Here is a 22,420-nt window from a genome sequence, read left to right on the forward strand (position 1 = left end):
TTATCCAGATATGTCCCCTTGTCGACTCTTCTGAACCACTTACTCGAGATTCAGATTCGTGAACCCGGAGCAGTAAAGTGATGTATTAGTCTATTCATAAATGCTTCGGATTCACTAGTCTTGACTCTCGGGGTTCAGAGACATTCCATTTATGTCGTAATAATTTTTTTATTATTATTATTGAACATTTAAGAACTTGCCGAAAGATTCTTATCAAAAGTAAAAATAAGAAAATTTTGATAATCTCATAAATAAAATAAATAAAATAAAATCGAATAAATTGTCCCATATTGTGGTAAGGTCCTCAGTAAGTGTTGGCGTTAATGGACAATATTTACAAATGTTTACTAAATAATAAAAAAAAGATGGCGGATATTTACATGACACACATACACACGTCAATCAGATTTCTATACATTTTTCACTTCTGTGTGTGTGTGTGTGTGTGTGTGTGTGTTTAGTTGTACATTTTAATATTATTCATTATTTATTGTACACCTTTCCGGCTCTACTCCCATCTTCGTCATCATCAAAGAAAACGTGACTTGGGGAGACTGAGTTAAAATGGTATACTGCATTGATACATTTTTGCCGTGTTCCGACCTCTAGGAGACCATAGGGCCCTGGTATGGTCTTTAAGGGACCTCCAGGAGACCTCAGGGCCCTGGTATGGTCCTTAAGGGTCCTCCAGGAGACCTCAGGGCCCTGGTATGGTCTTTAAGGGTCCTCCAGGAGACCTCAGGGCCCTGGTATGGTCTTTAAGGGCCCTCCAGGAGACCTCAGGGCCCTGGTATGGTCCTAAAGGGTCCTCCAGGAGACCTCAGGGCCCTGGTATGGTCCTTAAGGGTCCTTCAGGAGACCTCAGGGCCCTTGTATGGTCCTTAAGGGTCCTCCAGGAGACCTCAGGACCCTGGTATGGTCTTTAAGGGTCCTCCAGGAGACCTCAGGGCCCTGGTATGGTCTTTAAGGGTCCTCCGGGAGACTCAGGGCCCTGGTATGGTCTTTAAGGGTCCTCCAGGAGACCTCAGGACCCTGGTGTGGTCCTTAAGGGTCCTTCAGGAGTGTTTACAGCGGCCATATTTCGTCCCCATTCATCAGATATATCCTATCTCCCTCCCTCTCCTTCCCTCTCTCTCCCTCCCTCTCTCTCCCTCCCTCTCTCTCCCTCTCTCCCTCTCCCTCCCTCCCTCTCCCTCTCCTTTTCTTTACCTCTGCCTCCCTCCTTCTTCCCCTCTCCCTCCCCCTTTTTCCTTCCCTCTCTCCCTCCTTCCTTCATCTCCCTCATCCTCCTCCCCCATCCTCTCCCTTTCTCTCCCCTCCCTGATCATCTCTCCTCCTCCATTCTTACCTCTTCCTTCAAATCTTTCTTTCTCCCCCTCCCCTCCCTCCCCTCCTCCTCTCCCCCTCCTCCCCCAATTTCCGGAGGTTCAGAGGGCTCGTATGGGGAAGCAACACTCACCCTCCCACACTACCGTTCACTCCTCGACCCCTCCTTCTTCCCTCCTTTCACCTTCTCTTCCTCCTTCCCTTCACCTTCCTTCCCTTCACCTTCCCTCCTTCCACCTTCCCTCCTTCCCTTCACCTTCCCTCCTTCCTTCACCTTCCTCCTTCCCTTCACCTTCCCTCCTTCCTCCCTCCTTCCACCTTCCCTCCCTTCCCTTCCTTCCCTCCTCCCTTCACCTTCCTCCATTCTTCCTCTTTCCACCTCTTCTCTTCTCCTTACTTAACCCTCTCCTTGCTCTTCTGTCCTTGTTCCATCACTACTTCCTCCTCCTCCTCCTCCTCCCGAACTCCATCATAACGAGAGAAAAGAGTTACAGCCCTCCATCCCTTCCTTCCTGTGGGGGAGGAGGAGGAGGAGGGAGGGGAGAAGAGGTTAGAAGAGGAGTGATGGAGAGACAGAAGAATAGGGAAGGAAGGAGGAAAGAAGAAGAGGTAGAGAGAAGGAGAGAAGAGGAAAGGAGGGTTATAGGATAATTATTGTGTGTATGTAGGTATAAGGTTAATGCAGAACAGACCGACACAGAGAGATGAAGGCTATCGTGAGGGGTATAAAGGGTGGTGGTAGATACGAGGGAGAGAGAGAGCAACAACCCCACGTCTATACGCGGCGGCAGGTCCCGCCTCACTGGCCCGCCTGACACCATCCCACCCCTGACACCCCCCTACCCTGACACCCTTCACCTCTGACACCCTTCACCTCTGACACCTCCACCCCTGACACCCTCCACCCGACACCCTCCACCCGACACCCTCCACCTCGGCCTGCCCTTCACCTCTGACACCCTCCACCTCTGACACCCCTCCACCTCTGACACCCTCCACCCCTGACACCCTCCACCTCTGACACCCTCCACCTCCCTGACACCCTCCACCTCCTGACACCCTCCACCCGACACCCTCCACCTCTGACACCCTCCACCCGACACCCCTCCACCCCTGACACCCCTCCTACCCTGACACCCCTTCACCTCCTGACACCCCTTCACCTCGGCACCCCTTCACCTCTGACACCCTTCACCTCCTGACACCCTTCACCCCTGACACCCGACACCCTCCACCTCTGACACCCTCCCACCCGACACCCTCCACCTCGGCCACCCTCCACCCGGCTTACCCCTCCACCTCCTGACACCCCTTCACCTCTGACACCTTCACCTCTGACACCCTCCACCCCTGACACCCTCCCACCCGGCACCCTCCACCCCGACACCCTCCACCTCTGACACCCTCCACCCGACACCCTCCACCTCTGACACCCTCCCACCCGACACCCTTCACATCGACACCCTTCACCTCTGACACCCCTCCACCCCTGACACCCTCACCCGACACCCTCCACCTCTGGCACCCTCCACCCGGCACCCTCCACCTCTGACACCCTCCACCTCTGACACCCTCCCACCTTTGACACCCTCCACCTCTGACACCCTCCACCTCTGACACCCTCCCTCGGCACCCTCCACCTCTGACACCCTCCACCTCTGACACCCTCCACCTCTGACACCCTCCAGCCCTGACACCCTAACCCCTGACACCCCTGTGACACCCACCCCTGACACCCTCCACCCCTGACACCCTACCCCGACACCCTTCAATAAATCAGCATCTTTAGTTATCAATAATAACAACAGGTTTTCATCCAATATGGCCGACAAAGTGTGTTGAGACTGTATGTGTCACCTTGTGTCAGCCTGTGTCAGCCATAAGTCACTGGAAGGCCCTAGATGTCAGGATTGTCAGCTTAAGATCTTCGTATGATTTCTTTGTTCTCAAGGGATAACTGGGAGTCTATTAGAATCAGCTGACACTCTTAGCTTATGTCAGCTACCGTCAGCCACAAGCCTCTCAAAGGCCTACAAGGTGTCAGGAAAATCTCTGTTTAGACAGATATCTACAGACCTTATGTAGCAACTGACAGCACTTAGCTTCCCTTAACCTTGCGTCAGTCACTTTTAGCTAGCACCCCTGTCAGCCACCGTCAGCTAGTACCCACGTCAGCCACCGTCAGCTAGTACCCCCGTCAGCCACCGTCAGCTTCAAGGGCCCTGTGAAAGCTACAAAACCACAAGCCGTTCCGTAAAATCAATTTAGAATATCAGAGGCGGGGTATCCACTTGCCAGAATTCTTGGCGCGTTATTTCAAGGGGGGGGGAGAAAGTCTTCCTTGGTTGGCCCTATCACACCCGGGAACCGAACCCGAGTCTCGACCATCCTGACGGGGTCCATGGGGTCGAGAATGGCCTGGTCGGGGAGAGATGAGGGCGACTTCCGGTGGGAGCGAGGGGTGATGACGTCACTTCCGGCAGGCGGCCCCCAAACACAACGTTGGCCATCCAGTTTTCCCGCGCTTTTCCGCATGAAACAAAGACGCAGCGACTAAGAGCGAATGATAACAAGATTTTGGCGCGCAAACAGAAATATATAATTAAAGTTGTATTTCTATAATATTTTATCTATGTCGATTTTATTTATTTTTCTTGTTTTTTCTTTGTTGTCGATTTTATCTTATATATTTTCTTTTCGTTTTCATTTTCTTTGTTGTTACATTTTTATTATTCCGCGTCTTGGGTGTTTATATATCTGTGTTTGTCTTTATACCCAACGTTACCTGGGTGTATAAACATTGTGTCTGTCTGTTTCTTGGTTTTACGTAATATTTCATCTCAATTGTTTATCATTACAGTTCAGTATGTGGAGAGGTCAAGTACAGTTTCCTCTTGTACTAACACTTGACCTAAGAATATCTATCTATCTGTCTATCTATCTATCTGTCTATCTATCTATCTATCTTTTTATCTGTCTATTTATCTATATCTATCTATCTATCTATCCATCCATCTATCTACCTACCTACTTATCTATCTATCTATCTACCTATCTATCTATCTATCTATCTATCTATCTATCTATCTATCTATCTATCACGTCACTCAGGTAGAGATAAACACACCTGTTGATATAATTGTTTTATTAATCGGACAAATTTTACAATTAAAAAAAATCTCAAAACTTTAAAAATAATTTATATAATTTTTCAAGATTTTGTATGATCCGTATGGTGTTTTAAAAGGCCCGTATGGTGTTTTAAAAGGCCCGTATGGTGTTTTAAAAGGCCCGTATGGTGTTTTAAAAGGCCCGTATGGTGCTTTAAAAGGCCCGTATGGTGCTTTAAAAGGCCCGTATGGTATTTTAAGGCCCGTATGATGTTTAAAAGGCCGTATGATGTTTTAAAGGTCCGTATGGTGTTTTAAAAGGTCCGTATGGTGTTTAAAAAGGCCGTATGGTGTTTAAAAGGCCCGTATGGTGTTTTAAAAGGCCGTATGGTGTTTTAAAAAGGCCCGTATGGTGTTTTAAAAAGGCCCGTATGGTGTTTTAAAAGGCCCGTATGATGATGTTTTAAAAGCCCGTATGGTGTTTTAAAGACGTATGGTGTTTTTAAAGGCCCGTATGGTGTTTTAAAGGCCGTATATGAGGTGATTTTTATAAGGCGTAGCCATGGTGTTTTAAAAGGTCCGTATGGTGTTTTAAAGGCCCGTATGATTATTTTAAAGGCTCACGTGATGTTTTAAAGACCCGTATGATGTTTTAAAAGGCCCGTATGGTGTTTTAAGAGGTCCGTATGGTGTTTTAAAAGGTCCGTATGGTGTTTTAAAAGGCCCGTATGGTGTTTTAAAAGGCCGTATAATGTTTTGAAATGCCCGTATGATGTTTTAAAAAGACCGTATGGTGTTTTAAAGGCCCGTATTATTATTTTAAAGGTCATAATAGTCCGTTAATTGGTTTCATATTTAACGGACTCTCCATTTAACGGACTCCTTTGTTGTACAGTCCGTTAAATGGAGGTTTCACAGTAGTTAAGATTAGATAATCTTTTTATACACAAGAAGTTGTCAATGTTTGTTTGTTGATGACATTAATTTTAACACTTAACATAATTTAACCCAATTTATTTTTGGTTAGGTTAGGTTAAAGAAATTAAGCTTCGATACGATTAAGTTAACTTAGGTCAGGTTAAGTCAGCTTAGGTTAAATTAGCTTAGGTCGGATTGATTAGGTTTGGGTAAGTTAAGTTGGATTAGGTTAAGTTAAATTAGACTGGGCTAGGTTTGGTTAAGGTAGATTTGGTAAGGAATAGGTTAGGTTAGCGTAGGTTAGGTTAGGTTAGGTTAAATTATGTTAACTCCCATAAATAAAAGCTTTATCTATCACGTTTGGTCAGAAGCTTTAAAAGACAAACACAATGTGGAAATTCAACACCCTTAGGTTAATGAACTTAATGAACTAACTTATAAATCAATTAACTTAATACATTAACTTGGAGCAGAATAATACCCTTAACAATGATTAAAGTCTTAGGGTTAATTAAGACACTCATTTGACTCCTGGCAGCGAGGTAAGCAGGTTAGGTTCTCAGTTGTTCGTAAGTTAAAGTTGTCTCCCATAACTACCTGGTTTAGATGATTTGTTATTAATTTTTCTCCTTAACTAGTGATTCAAGAGAGTGTTTTAACTCCTTGGGCGAAGTTAAGGGAACGACGGGATTGAAATCACACTGAGAGACTACCTTAACTCGATACATTCACTTAACACCAGTTAGTTAGTTGGCCAAAAACAACCCGACTTAACCTGACCTGACTTGACCTCTTGAGACCACGATCTGAACTTTGATAAATCGCAGAAGAAAACACACAAGTATAATACAGGTTTGCTATTGTAAGGGGGCGTGTCTTCACTGGGTGGTGGGAGGCGCTAGGTCAGGCATAACCACGCCTACATCATACATAGTGACCTCCCTGACGGGTCTGTGAGCGACGGCGGCCAGGACGGTATCCCAGCCACCTGTGACCTCACCGAAGGGGCAGGCGAAGCTCCTGAAGGTGTTCTCTATGGTACAAATATCGAAGCATGAGTCACGGTCTGGTCGTCCACTCCCCGCCCCCACCAACAGGCCCTTCTGCTGCGGGCCCTTGAACTTCCCGTCCCACTCTAGGTTATCCATGACCCCTTGGGCACTTAGGTCACCTCTAGGGGTCAAATATGGCCCTCCATGAAGGCACTCACCCTTCAGCCCTCTAGAGTACACCTCCTCGAACTTGGCACCCCGGTAGGAAGGGCCATGAGTGCCCATACAGAGTGCCAGGTAGTGTTGGGCCCTCCGTAGCTGACCCCAGAGCTTGATGTACACACGCCCTAATGGACGCCCCTTAGCTGTCAGGTCCAGGAACACCTCAGGGCTGTCTTGTGGGATGATGCTCTGTACCACCGCCAGCTGTAAGGGTTAGGCAGGGTGATGAGTGTGTGTCTGTCTGTCAAATAGTTTAACATATATACATAAACATAATGCAATATCTCAATAGTTAATCGATGAGTATATTTTTTTTTCTCTCTCTCTCTCTCTCTCTCTCTCTCTCTCTCTCTCTCTCTCTCTCTCTCACCTTTATCATAAAGTGAGCATCGTCAATATCTTCCCCGAGGGCAAACATGTGTAGCCGACCTTCCTCCCACGATAGCCGAGCTCTCCGGCCATCATCATCATATACACAACACCTGAGCGGCCACAGCGACTGATCCAACAAGCCCAGGAGAGGCCCATGACTCGCTACCACCGCCTTACTGCTGCCTGAAGTACCTTGGCTTCCGTACATCTGAGAATAGTGGGCGTATTTGACATCTTTGGCGGGTTCTGTCGTGGTGGATTTCTTCTTTAAGCTGCCGTATGGTTGTGAGGTTCGGCTCAGGAGATTGTTATTGTTATTCGGTGACGTCGTTCCCTGTAGTCTGTGATTGGTGGGGTTATTGGTGACGTAGTTAGGTTGTGGTGGAGAAGAGTAGCGATGTGTTGATTTGGTCTCGTGTGTAAGATCTGTGTTCTGGTCTTTGTGTTGATTCTCTTTTCTCTCTCTCTTTCTCCTCAGTCTGGGAGTCTTGGAGCCCTGAGAGGAAGAAGAGGAGGAGATTTCACTGTCACTGGGGCTTCTACTCAAGCTTCCGAGGATGCTCTTCATACGCTTTAAGCTCCCCGTCAGGAAGTGGAAGTCAGCGCTGGATTTGGTGTCAGACAACATTTCTTTAACGTCTTGGGCTGAGTCGTCCGGCAGGTAACTTGATTCACACGTTCGTAGTAGCTGAAGTGAGCATTCCTTTACCTGTTGATTAATAATAATAATACGATAATAAAAACAGTAGTAGTAGTAGTAGTAGTAGTAGTAGTAGTAGTAGTAGTCCTTAATAACATATACCAGAGCTATAATCACCCCCCCACCCCCCCAAAAAAAAAATCTCACCTTGATCATAATTTTCTGCTTCTCCTCCACAACATTACTCAAGATGGCGTCTCCTTGAACCCTTAGTTCCTCCTTCTTCTCGTCAAGTAATTCCTTCATTCGTATTACATCATGACCTTTCTTGACGGAGCAGTTGCCACACAGGGAGGACTGGCACTGCCGGCACCAGTATGACAGTGCCAGGTTGTGGATCTGACACTGTCCTAGCTAGAAAGTGACACCAGAGCTACGATGTATTGATGGGATTTGGTTTATTTTTTTATTTTTTTTTCTATTTGAATTTATTTTTGAATGGATTTTTTTTTCATTAATTAAATGTTTTTTTTTAGGAGTAATTTAGATATGATTTTTTGGCATAACCTAACTTAACCCACTCCAACCCACCAGGCCTAACCTAACCCACTCACCATAACCCACCTTAACCCACCCTAAGCCACACAGCCCACCCTAACCCACCCGACCCCACCCACTATAATCCACCCTATCCTACCCACCATAACCCACCCGACCCCACCCACCGCAACCCACCGACCCCACCCACCATAACTAACCCACCCGACCCCACCCACCATAACCACCCGACCCCAACCCACCCGACCCCACCCACCATAACCCACCCGACCCACCACACAGACATAATTACCTTGGAGTCCCTATAAGCCTCGACCCTAGCCAGAAGGTCAGCCTGTACGGGTAGGTCAGACACTACAGGCTTAATATGCCTCTTGCGGCAGGTCGGGCAAGGGAAGTGACCCTTCTTGGAGTCCTTTGAGAGGCAGGGCCTGCAGAAGGTGTGACCACAACGAGGAAGTAGTACAGGTTCTCTCTTATCTTCGTCGTACAGGTCATTACACAGGGGACAAAGCAGGTCACTGTGAGGGCCTGCATCTTCCTCTTCTTCTTTAGCCTGTTCTTCCTCCGGGTTCGGTTTCGGTTCCGGTTTCGGTTCCGGTTTCGGTTTCCACTTCGGTTCCGGATTCGGTTTTATCTTCGGGTCTGGATTCGGTTTCCACTTCGGGTCCGGATTCGGTTTTATTTTCGGTTCCAGATTCAGTTTAAACTTCGGCTCCGGATTCGGTTTCCACTTCGGTACAGGGTTCAGTTTCAGCTTGAGTTCAGAGTTTAGTTCCGGCTTCGGTTCCAGATTCGTTTTAAGCTTCGGTACAGGGTTAAACTTCAGTACAGGGTTCAATTTCAGCTTTAGTTCAGGTTCCGGTTCCGATTTCGGTTTCAGCTTGAGGACAGGGTTCACTTCGGGTTTCGGTCTCAATATCAGTTTGAGTTCCGGACCTGTGGAGATAATCAGCTTGTCAGTGTGGGTGTTAGGAATGGGTTCACTAGTTTAGGGGTTCAGAACCTAATAATAACAACAACAATAATAACAACAACAACAATAATAACAACAACAACAACGAAAACAACAGTAATAATAATAATAATAATAAAGTAATAATAATAATAGTATCGTTATTATTATTATTATTACTACTACTTTATTGTTGTTATTATTACTTATTAATATTTAATTTACTTTTATCATTATCATCATTATTATAGTGAGCAGGTGTGTCCCTAGAGAGGCTTGGCACAGGCTACAAGGTGGCTTATTAATAACCTCTCCCTCACACCCAGAGGGAGCAACACCACCAGACAATGTTGGGGAGATGAGTGGTGGGGAGTAGAGTGGTGGGGAGTAGAGTGTGGGGAGTACAGTGGTGGGGAGTACAGTGGTGGGAAGTAGAGTGGTGAGCAGTAGAGTGGTGGGGAGTACAGTGGTGGGAAGTAGAGTGGTGAGCAGTAGAGTGGTGGGGAGTAGAGTGTGTGGGGAGTAGAGTGTGTGGGAGATGGACCTGTGGAGTAGAGTGGTGGGAGTAGAGTGGTGAGCAGTAGTGTGGGGGTAGAGTGTGGGGAGTGGGGTGGTGGGAGTGGTGGTGAGCAGTAGGAGTGGTGGGGAGTGAGAGTGTGGGGGTAGGGTGGGTGGGGAGTGAGGTGGTGGGGGTGGGGTGGTGGGGAGTGGAGTGGAGTGGAGTGAGTTAGAGTGGTGAGCACACATGCACACACACACACACACACACACACATATAAAGGATAGTTGGCAGGTGGCGAGTGAGATATATTTGTGAGATGATGAGAGAGACACTGTACTCAACCACCTTCACTTCCTCAACTGTAACGTTAGGTACCCATTTACACCTGGGTGGACCATGGGCGCCCCCTCCCCTCTCCTCCTCTGGAATGTAGTACAAATTATACATCATTCATGGGAGTCTTAGTACATATTATACACCTTTAGTACATATTATACACCTTTTAGTACATATTATACACCTTTTAGTACATATTATACACCTTTTAGTACATATTATACACCTTTTAGTACATATTATACACCTTTTAGTACATATTATACACCTTTTAGTACATATTATACACCTTTTAGTACATATTATACACCTTTTAGTACATATTATACACCTTTTAGTACACATTATACACCTTTTAGTACATATTATACACCTTTTAGTACATATTATACACCTTTTAGTACACATTATACACGCCATAGTACTCACTCGGTTGGGGTGCTGGAGGCTCGATCTTTGCTACTCGTCGTCGCCATATTGGTCCTGCGTGAGAGAATGTAAACAATAACAAACCGACTGCGCATGCGTCGCTTGAAGTGGAGTTGCCAGTTTAGGTATTTTTTCTTATTTTGAGGTAAATTCAGTTTATTGTAAAATTAACCTAACCTAACCTAATTTAATTTAACTTAACCTAACCTAAATCATACGATATTGAGGCAAAACACAAGTTTAGGTAGGTTAGATTAAGTTAAGTTAGGTTAGGTTAGCTTAGGTTGGGTTTGGTTAGGTTAGGTTAGGTTAATTTCTTAAACTATTAATTATATAATATAGCAGTATCTGGCATTTCGGTTAGTTCCCAGACTCGCCGCATGTCAACAATGGCGCTCGTGATTTTCTTGGCCTAATAAATACACTTAACGTCTCCTGAACACACACACACACACACACTTAACCTTGAGAGAGAGAAAGAAAGAGAGAGAGAGTGGGGGAAGGAGAGAGGCTGTGGCAGGGTAGACGTGAGTAGCGAGGAGTAATGTGTGTCTACATTATCTTAGTTATATATAGATGTGGCGACCCCCTTCTCTCTCTCTCTCTCTCTCTTTCTCTCAAGGTTAATTTTTTCTCTTTATTTCATTAGGTTAATCTCTCTCTCTCTCTCTCTCTCAAGGTTAATTTTTTCTCTTTATTTCATTAGGTCTCTCTCTCTCTCTCTCTCTCTCTCTCTCTCTCTCTCTCTCTCTCTCTCTCTCTCTCTCAAGGTTACCGTCGGATAAGGCAACAATTTTGGCACCTCCATCAAGTACAAATTATCCTCAGTATTTAAGTGCGTCAGAGAGCTCTATGACCGTTCTATCTATACTATACACACACAAGGGTTTTTAAAAGAGCAATTAAGTTCGTCAACCATTATTAAACCATAAACCCTAACCTAACCATACCTGTGTGTCATTCACGGAGTAATGTATAACCCTCATCAACCTATACATCATTATTCATATGTATAATTAAATGTATACGTCACGTTAAGGTTAAATTACTTCCATATGTGTTCGTGGTTACAGAACACCCCCCACCCCCACCCCCCACCCCCCTGTGGTCGAGGGCCTGGCCGGGAGGGTGTATGGTGCAGTATAACACACTTACTATATATTACATTGGCGACCTGTGGTGTAATGGTCAGCATGCTCATCAAGCAAGCAGGGGGACACGGGTTTGATCCCCAGGCAGGGCAAAACTATGGGCAAGTTTCTTTACGCCATTTGCCTCTGTCTACCCAGCAGTAATTGGGGACCTGGATGTTAATTGTGTTCCGGGGTAATGGTTAGCCAGTGCAGTTGGTGAGTTGTCCGGTCGTCTCGGACTATTCCTTGACACTGGGTCATGCAGCTTGTTAACTTGGGTGTGGTTGTTGTGTTGGCGACAGCTTCTACACCCTAAACACTGGGTCATGCAGCTCGTTAACTCAGGGTGTTGTTGTTGTGTTGCGACATCTTCTACACCTTAAACAAATTCATGCCCAGGTGGCCCCTGGGCCGACCATCCTCGTTACAGGAGAGGCAACCATTATTACACTGGCGTACGATAACACTGGTGCCAATAGGTAGTAGTGTCATATAACTGTGTCAGGTGTCAAGTAGAGGTATATTTGTGCCACTTGGGGTGTTAGTCCAGGTTAGATTTGCTTAGGTTTGGTTAGCTTAGGTGAAGTTAGGTTAGGTTTTGGTTAGGTTAGTTTAAAATTGTTTTGGGGTAAATAAAAGAGTAAGTTTGTCTCTTTATCAAATACAAGTTTTAGCGCCGTACTGTCCCCTAACATTTGACCGTTCGTGGTACTGTCCCCTAACATTAACTCGTCTGCCTTTTAACATCATAAGGAGACTATTTTGGTGTGCCATAGAGAGCTGCCACCCCGCCATTCCTCTGCTCGGTGTTGGCAGGAATGTGGGGAAGCCGCCATCACACCTGCCAACACCTGCATGACGTGTTCTGCCGTGCTGGTAACCTGGAGGACGGTGACCTAACCTACCCTAACGTAACGTAACCTAACGTAACCTACCCTAACGTAACGTAACCTAACGTAACCTACCCTAACGTAACGTAACCTAACGTAACGTAACCTAACGTAACCTACCCTAACGTAACGTAACCTAACGTAACCTACCCTAACGTAACGTAACCTAACGTAACCTACCCTAACCTAACGTAACCCTGGCGTGGCGTGACCTGGCGTAACGTGACCTGGCCAACCTGCCCACTGGCGTGGCGTGACCTGGCGTAGCCTGCCTGGCGTGGCGTGACCTGGCGTGGCCTGCCTGGCCTGGCGTGACCTGGCGTGACCTGCCTGGCGTGGCGTGACTGGCGTAACCTACCCTAGCCTAACGTAACCTAACGTAACCTACCCTAACGTAACCTTGATTAAGCTAACCCGACTTAAACTATGGTAACTTAACCTGACCTAACTCTGATTAAGCTAACCCGACTTAAACTATGGTAACTTAACCTGACCTAACTCTGATTAAGCTAACCTAACTTAAACTATGGTAACTTAACCTGACCTAACTTTGATTAAGCTAACCTAACTTAAACTATGGTAACGTAACCTAACCTTACCAACCTAACCTCACCATGTTCTGCTCCTAACACAACCATCTGTCAGCCAGCTATGAAAACAAGGCCTCCCCCCCCACCCCCCATTGGTCTACCCCTTCCCCCTTTACATTCTTAGCGTATGACTACACACACACACACACACACACATGGCTTCAATATACGTACATGACCAACGTACATAATGAGAAACAGTAGAGATATTTTTGTCAATGATTCAAGAATATTGTTCTCAACCCTCAGTGGTGAGTATCGTACGTAACTGTATATTATTGTATATCTAGCACGTTATCGTACTTGTTATGCTATCGTACCTGTTATGTTATCGTACCTGTTATGTTATCGTACCTGTTATGTTATCGTAATTATATAATGATATCTTGACGCGTTATTGCTTATGAATGAGATGATGATTAGTCACCCTGGTTTATTTTATGTGTGTGTACCGAGTAATGAACGTCACCTCCACTACTCACACCTATATATAAACACACACACAAGCAGACAGGTGTATTGAGCAAGACATATGTACACACACAAACAGACAGGTGTATTGAGCAAGACATATGTACACACAAAGAGACAGGTGTATTGAGCAAGACATATGTACACACACAAACAGACAGGTGTATTGAGCAAGACATATGTACACACAAAGAGACAGGTGTATTGAGCAAGACATATGTACACACACAAACAGACAGGTGTGCTCAGGCAAGTATGGCTATTTTACAGACAGACAGGTGTATTGGAGCAAGACATATATACACACACAGACAGACAGGTGTATTGAGCAATACATATGTGTACACACACAAGCAGACAGGTGTATTGAGCAGGAACATATGTACACAGACGAACCAGGTGTATTGAGCAAGACATATGTACACACACCAACAGACAGGTGTGTTAGGCAAGACATATGTACACACGACAGACAGGTGTATTGGAGCAAGACATATGTACACACACAACAGACAGGTGTATTGAACAGGCTGCACACACACACAAAACAGACAGGTGTATTGAGCAAGACATATGTGCACCTGCAACAGACAGGTGTGATGAGCAAGACATATGTACACACACAAACAGACAGGTGTATTGAGCAAGACATATGTACACACAAAGAGACAGGTGTATTGAGCAAGACATATGTACACACACAAACAGACAGGTGTATTGAGCAAGACATATATACACACACAAGCAGACAGGTGTATTGAGCAAGACATATGTACACACACAAACAGACAGGTGTATTGAGCAAGACATATGTACACACACAAACAGACAGGTGTATTGAGCAAGACATATGTACACACACAAACAGACAGGTGTATTGAGCAAGACATATGTACACACACACAAACAGGTGAGGTGTATTGAACAGACATATGTACACACACAAACGAACAGACATATTGAGCAAGACATATGTACACCACACAAACAGACAGGGTGTATTTGAGCTAGAGACATATGTACACACAAAAGCAGACAGGTGTATTGGGCAGGCCTTATGTACACACACAAACAGACAGGTGTAGTAGGCAAGACACCATGTACACACACACACAACAGACAGGTGTATTGAGCAAGACATATGTACACACACAACAGACAGGTGTATTGAGCAAGACATATGTACACACACAAGCAGACAGGTGTATTGAGCAAGACATATGTACACACACAAGCAGACAGGTGTATTGAGCAAGACATATGTACACACACAAGCAGACAGGTGTATTGAGCAAGACATATGTACACACACAAGCAGACAGGTGTATTGAGCAAGACATATGTACACACACAACAGACAGGTGTATTGAGCAAGACATATGTACACACACAACAGACAGGTGTATTGAGCAAGACATATGTACACACACAACAGACAGGTGTATTGAGCAAGACATATGTACACCTCATTAAGATATTATTATGCCGTATACCGAAAGCAAGACGGGTATAACAATCAAGTGTCTGTGTCTGTGTTTGTCTGTTAGTTCACTCACTGGAACACGAAATATGATGAACAACCTAACACACTTTTACTTGGTTTCCTGTCTCACTTTGTACACGACTTTATGTACACTTTATGGAGGTGTACACGACTGTATGGAGGTGTACACGACTTTATGTACACTTTATGGAGGTGTACACGACTTTATGTACACTTTATGGAGGTGTACACGACTTTATGTACACTTTATGGAGGTGTACACGACTTAAATACACTTTATGGAGGTGTACACGACTTTATGTACACTTTATGGAGGTGTACACGACTTTATGTACACTTTATGGAGGTGTACACGACTTTATGTGCACTTTATGGAGGTGTACACGACTTAAATACACTTTATGGAGGTGTACACGACTTTATGTACACTTAGAAGCAACGCCCTTTAAAATGTTTACATAACGTGTAAGCAATAAACATTACCTTAGACTATAGACACTAAAAACGTCACAATTAATCGATGTTTATATAATGTATTACTGAATGTTTATAGAATGTTTATAGAATGTAGCACTGAATGTTTATAGAATGGATCACTGAATGTTTATAGAATGGATCACTGATTGTTATAGAATGTATCACTGAATGTTTATAGAATGGATCACTGAATGTTTATAGAATGGATCACAATGTATATAGAATGTATATATAATGTATGACAATGTATACTGTATATAATGTATGAGAATGTATATATAATGTATGACAATGTATATATAATGTATGACAATGTATATATAATGTATGACAATGTATTTACCTTTGGTCTGGATGGTGTCGTGTTGTTGTTGATGTGGTGGTGACGGTCTGTCTATACGGGGACCGAACATCGCTGTCCCTCCACCCTTCCGCATCTCCCTGTCCGTCTGCTGCCTTTAACCACACTGCTGGCCGCCCCTTCTCAGCCACCCAGCCACCCTTTTACCTGTCCCTCCCTCCTGCCGACCACCTCCACCCCCCTCCTCGTCTTATACCTACCTACACACACCTCTGTATTCCCACCCACCCACATATTTCTTTTCATCTTACTTTAATAAATGACCTAATCCCACAAGACCTTCATACGCCTAACCTAACCTAACCTAATCCCACAAGACCTTCATACACCTAACCTAACCTAACCTAATCCCACAAGACCTTCATACACCTAACCTAACCTAACCTAATCCCACAAGACCTTCATACACCTAACCTAACCTAACCTAATCCCACAAGACCTTCATATGCCTAACCTAACCTAATCCCACAAGACCTTCATACACCTAACCTAACCAAAATACTTAACGTGATACTTAACGAACCAACTTCTACTTAAAGACAGATAAAGGTTACATTCTGTGCTAAGTGAACGACCTTGTAAAGATTATTAGTATTATCATCATCATCATCACCATCATCATCATCATCATCACCATCATCATCATCATCATCATCATCATCACCATCATCATCATCATCATCATCATCATCATCACCACCACCACCATCACCATCATCATCACCATCATCATCATCACCATCATCATCATCACCATCATCACCATCACCATCATCATCATCATCATCATCATCATCATCATCATCATCACCATCATCATCATCATCATTAGTTATGTATAAATCGTTTGGTTACGGATGATTGGTTCGGTGACGAGAAGTTAGGCCTAAACAGTAAGGTATGTGTGTGTTCATGTCTCAGTTATTCCTAGAAGACTCCTCTCTTCCTCCTCCTCCCTCTACCCCCTCCTGCTTTCCTCCTCCTCTTTCCTCTTCTTTCTATTCCTCCTGTTTTTCCTCCCCCTCCTGCTGCTTCTTTTCCTTCTCCCTTTTCCTCCTCCTCCTCGTCTCTTCCTCCTGCTTCTCCTCCTCCTCCTTCCTCCTCTTTCTATTCCTACTCCCTCTTCCTGCTTCTGCTTCTTATTCTCCTCCTCCTCCCCCCCTCCTCCTCCCCTGGTTCATATCTGCCTGGCTGCGGTCTATGAACCCAAAATAAATCTCGACCACCACAGAAAACTCGCCTGTGGGTCTCACCTCGCAGGGGAAACTTTTACTTTTTACTTTTGTAGTTTATCCTCTTTACCACTGATCGGCTCGTTTGCCGCTTGGCCGATCGGTCACTTCTCTGTTACACACTGTTGGCAAGTACTGGGCATGCACCGGCTCCTGAATGTACCTGAACCTGCTCCAGTGTTGGTCAAGTTTGGTCTTGAAAGAGCTCACACTCGGTGCCGTCACAAAACTCTCTGGCAGATTGTTCCAAGAGTTCACAACTCTCACTCCGAAAAGGTTACCCCTCAGTTTTCTGGGCTTGCGGCTTCTTCAACCTTGAGCTGTGACCCCTTGTGGGGCGAGCGTCCGCCAGCTCCAGGTAAGGGCACTCGACTGAGTAGTGCCCCTTGAGATGTTTATACACCTCAATTAGGTTTCCTCTTGCCCGTCTGTAGAATAAACTAGGCAATATCAGGCTTTATAATCTCTCAGGGTAGCTAAGGTGCCGTAGTGCAGGCACCACTGCTGGCCAACAGTGTGTAACAGAGACTTGACCGACCTCCCAAGGAGCCGATCCGTGACGACGACGATAAAAGTAAAGTAATAAAATTGTCAGCCATAAAACATTTTCTTTTGTACTGTACAAGAGAAAACGTGATATATTTTAGGGTAACTACCTGAAACAATTTTCAAGTGACATCACTTGGTGCTGCTATAGCGTGTGGTCTACTAGGAACTGAGGTTAAGTGAGACTACTGTTCTCCCTGATGCAAGACCAACTGTACAGCCTCTAATGCTTTTTACTGGGTCAAAGAACAGCCCCTGCATACAGAGTCTATCTCTGTGTATGGTGTTCACATCAAGGGCGGATCCGGGGGGGGGGGGTGGTGTCCGGACCCCCCTTATTCACCAGAAAATTCCAATACTGTTTCTTTAATGCAGTGTTGTACTCAGGCGTTTTTGTAGAGTAATAGTATTTACAATTGACTTGAGAATATCCCCTAATATCAAGTACGCATGGCTTCAAAATGGCCTCCAAATGTCCATGATATTGGTTAGATTTAAATAAAATTCTGGGTGGGCTCCCTGCGCTCGCCCTGTACCCCCACCTACAACTTCTTGGACCGCCCCTTTTGATATTCTTGGATCAGCCCCTGAGTACTGCCCTGTAAATATCGTTGCAAACACTCACTCAAGGACTGACATCTATAAATCAACATTTCTGGTGTGAAAGTAAACTGTGAGGTCTTACAAGTGAGGTATAATACTCTTATAATACAAACATTCATACGATCGCCACGACAATCTGTAAGGCAGTGTGCATACAATTTTCTTTTAGACACCCTGTATAATGTGTTCCTGTTCGGGCACAACTGTAGAATAACTGACCCGTCAGTCTGTGTGACCTGTTCAGTGAACCGTATGAGAAATAGTAACACAGTAATACACATCAATATAAGTGCTCTCTCTCTCTCAATATGTTTAATATATACAAAATCATTGTGTACATTTTACATTATGCATCGACTCGTGATGTTTATTTTTTACACACACTGATGAATAGAACAAATACATACTCTTTTAACACCTTCCTTGGACTACCCTTGCATAATCTACTTATAATTTACCATTGTTCGTGTATATAGACTACTAACGACTGTCTATTGACATAATAAATGGAATATTTATTGAACAAATCTATTTATCCATCTACACTGATCACTCCTTCACGGTAGTAGTCCATTTGTAAGCTGGCATCTGGTTGGTTAATTTCAGCAGGTGGTACAAGACGGTCTGTGATTGGTCGACGTGTACCTCCATCAGCAAATTTGGAGAGGTGTCATGGTGGTCGAGGGATGTCGGTGTGTCTGCTACTTAATGGACGCTTTTGGGTGTTTAAATGGAAGATAAGTTGAATTATATGATAATTTTTAGAAGTTTATAGTGTTATGTACAGTTTATAATATAATATATGACAAGACACTGCCTGAGTGGAGGTATATAGGCTAGTACAGTATTTCCGGAGCTGCCGGTGTGTTGTGATGAGCAAGTCGCCATATTTCTTTCTTTACTCACTCATTACCACTGTAAAGGTCTGTGGACTAGTTACCAACTTTGATTAAATGTCAGAGGAGATTCATTAGCCGCTTAAGTAGATTTATAAGGACTTTGCCCGATAAAGATATAATTGTGTAAGTCAGCAACTGATCACCAGTGTTTTGTGTTGTTTTACGGGGAGCGAGATGTAATAATAATAATAATAATAATAATAATAATAATAATAATAATAATAATAATGATGATAATTCAGATAAGTAAAATTTAAAAAATAAAATAATAATGATAACAATAATAACTGCAATACTAACAATAAAGAACTATAAAGAAATAAAATTATAAAGATCAAGAGTGAGAAACAATATATGTAAGTTGTGTTGTCAATGTTAAGAGAAACAATTGAGACCCTGCAATTGTGTGTAAATGAGGCAGCCTGGGACTTGGTCACATATGGCAGCAGGGTCCACCATTAGACAACACAGTATGCTTCCAATATCTTCCCAGGCAGTAGTACCTCCCTGTTTGGTAGCTGCCTACTACCCTGGAGGACCAAGTAACAATAAGAATTTTATTATTTTTTTTATTCTATCATTTACAGTTTTTGAACAATTCTCTGACATGTAAAAGTATTATATTTATTATTTCTTGAGAATGCATTACACAGGAACACAAGAATGGAGGAAACTGCAGCGGGCCTATTGGCCCATACTGGGCAGTCCCAGCGTATTAGCCATTTGCTAACCCACCAAACTTAACCTAAAATATTTCTATTATATTTCCAAAATCAAATCCAATTCCATATTGTAATAGGGGACCACTCCTACAGTCTAAAGCTTGACGCACGTCGTAAAGTTGTGTTTACTGCCTTCCTCCGCTGATTTGGGGCATAAAAGGTTATTTTTCACAAGACATTCCTCTTGCACTTTTTGTCCCCTTATGGTGAGAAAACTTCTTCTTTGGAGAAATTTCTCAATTTGGTGCCAAGATCAGACCACAATCTTATAAGCACAGTATTACCATACTGTGCTTAGATTTGGTATTTAGATTTGCTGTGAAAAATTGTCCCCAGCTGGATGGAGTGTTTGTTTACTGTGAAATAGGGAAAACTGTAAAGGTGGAGAAGACTGTTAGCACCAGAAATAACTTATGGAATTGAACCAAGATTTCTGGAGATAAAATTTTTATGATACTGAACACAAAAATGGAAGCAAGCATTCACAGAACTTATTAGAACCTAACCTACTTATCCTCACCTAACTTCCAACCTGTGCATTTTCATTTCAAATTTTCTACTCATCCAAATATCATCTGAAAAAAATGAAGAACTAAATCCTATATAAATTGAAATAGACACTCCTGTTGAGATGGTCGTTGGTTTCTTTTTAGGGCCGCTGCTAATCATTGTAGGGGGGAACTATATTTTTTATTTTGCTCTAATTATTACTTTATACAGTATCTCACTTTATTTCCTTAAATAATTATTAACGACTGATCCACTGCCGATTTATCGTGGGAAACAATTTTAAAAACGCCGCAATATCACTGTTTTATAGTGGACACTCGTAGTCATGGCTAATGTGTAAAAAAGTGTTTGTATTTGAAGTTTTAACTTAACCTAACCAGGCCCCCAGAGTTACAAACCCATAGAGGAAAGAAGCCCATGAACATTTAAGAGTGGAGGAGGACTGTGGTCCCCAACCCTCAGATTTTTACGGAATTAGCCCACCAGGGCACAGGTCAATGACCCACATCAGGGCCTGGGGGGCGAAAATAAAATGATAATAATACAAATTATTAAAAAATGATAGTTTTTTAAATAAAATATATAATGATGATAATAATAATAAATGACCATAAATACCAAAATTTAAAAAGAAATCAATATGTAGTGAGAAACAATACAGCTACTACTCGACATACGACCACCCGGACATACGACCGCCTCAGTCATACCAAAATTTTGTCAAATTACGTATTTTCGAGTCCCAACGTTAGTGATTGCTCTGTGTACAGGTAGTTCTGCTATAACGCGATAATTGTGTTCTTGTAAAATATCGTGTTATAGAAAATCGCGTAATAGAAATAACAGGGCTTATGGAGAAAATAGGGTTAGGTGCAGATTACTCGAAATCGAAAAAATTTAGTAGTTAGCCTAACACAAAGGATAGCACAGTCTAAATAAATGTTACATTCATATCTATTAATGAAATCATACAGTAAATGTAACACTTTACTTGATGGGGGAGAAGGGTGATTTTGAGGTTGATAAAATCGAGCTTCTCTTCAAGTGTTATATCCTTTCTTTTACGATCATCGCCGGGAATTCTATCACCAGAACGCTTCTTGTTGATATTCTTCTTTACTATATTCACATTATTTAAATTGTATTTTTTTCTATTTTTTTTCTAATTTATTGTTTTTTTATTACAAATATTAATGATATTCTTTATTTCAGGGGTTTAGATGCATATTTATGCACTTTTTTACAATTTTTACAATTTTATATTATATTTTTCAGTGTTAAATGGTTGTATTTGGGGGCCTGGAACGGATTAATCCTATAACGAATGAATGCTATAACGAACAAGGTTCTAGAACCAATTAGATTCGTTATAGCATACCCCACTGTACCACAAAATTGGAGAAATAGTAAGCAAAAATCGCGTTATAGCAAACAAGCGTTCGCGTTATACAAATATCGTTCCTAATTCACAAATCGTGTTAGAGCAAATTCGCGTTATCAAAACACGCGTTATAGCAGAACTCACTGTACTGACAAAATTTTCGTTTGTAATTCACTTTAAAATGGCTGGCAAGTTTAAAAGTGAGAGTTTTGTGGTGCTGAGAAGAAAAAGAGACACCCGTTTTAGGTTTTTTATGTATTATTCAAGCATTTTCAACTTATGACCAATTCGACTTATGACCTGGATTTGGGTCCCTAACCCTGTCGTAAGTCGAGGAGCAGCTGTATATGTATGTTGTGTTGTCAGTAGTAAGAGAAACAATTGAGACCCTGCAATTGTGTGTAAATGAGGCAGAAAGTCAGATCAGCAACCTGGGACTTGGTCACAATTTTTGTGATGCCACATGGCAGCAGGGTCTACCATTAGACAATACAGTACAGTGAGTTCTGCTATAACGCGTGTTTTGATAACGCGAATTTGCTCTAACGCGATTTATGAATTAGGAACGATATTTGTATAACGCGAACGCTTGTTTGCTATAACGCGATTTTTGCTTACTATTTCTCCAATTTTGTGGTACAGTGGGGTATGCTATAACGAATCTAATTGGTTCTAGAACCTTGTTTGTTATAGCATTCGTTCGTTATAGGATTAATCCGTTCCAGGCCCCCAAATACAACC

The 22,420-nt window shown here is 43.3% G+C and overlaps 1 protein-coding gene across 2 annotated transcripts; it reads right to left on the bottom strand.

The window, feature by feature from the left end:
- Window positions 1–5,004: 5,004 nt before the first annotated feature.
- LOC121862751 lies at window positions 5,005–15,915 on the bottom strand. Of its 2 annotated transcripts, XM_042361074.1 has the most exons (6): window positions 15,769–15,915; window positions 10,361–10,414; window positions 8,431–9,077; window positions 7,788–7,994; window positions 6,939–7,649; window positions 5,005–6,772 (listed from the first exon to the last, which is right to left on the bottom strand). In XM_042361074.1, exons 1-6 carry the CDS (start codon window positions 15,860–15,862, stop codon window positions 6,233–6,235), a joined length of 2,253 nt encoding a protein of 750 aa, XP_042217008.1. In that variant the 5' UTR covers window positions 15,863–15,915; the 3' UTR covers window positions 5,005–6,232. The 2 variants fall into 2 exon arrangements, with proteins under 2 accessions (XP_042217008.1, XP_042217009.1); XM_042361075.1 differs by lacking the exon at window positions 10,361–10,414.
- Between the last annotated feature and the right edge of the window lie 6,505 nt (window positions 15,916–22,420).

This window comes from Homarus americanus, unplaced genomic scaffold (assembly GCF_018991925.1).
Source record: "Homarus americanus isolate GMGI-L3 unplaced genomic scaffold, GMGI_Hamer_2.0 scaffold59514, whole genome shotgun sequence".
Classification (NCBI taxonomy): domain Eukaryota; kingdom Metazoa; phylum Arthropoda; class Malacostraca; order Decapoda; family Nephropidae; genus Homarus; species Homarus americanus.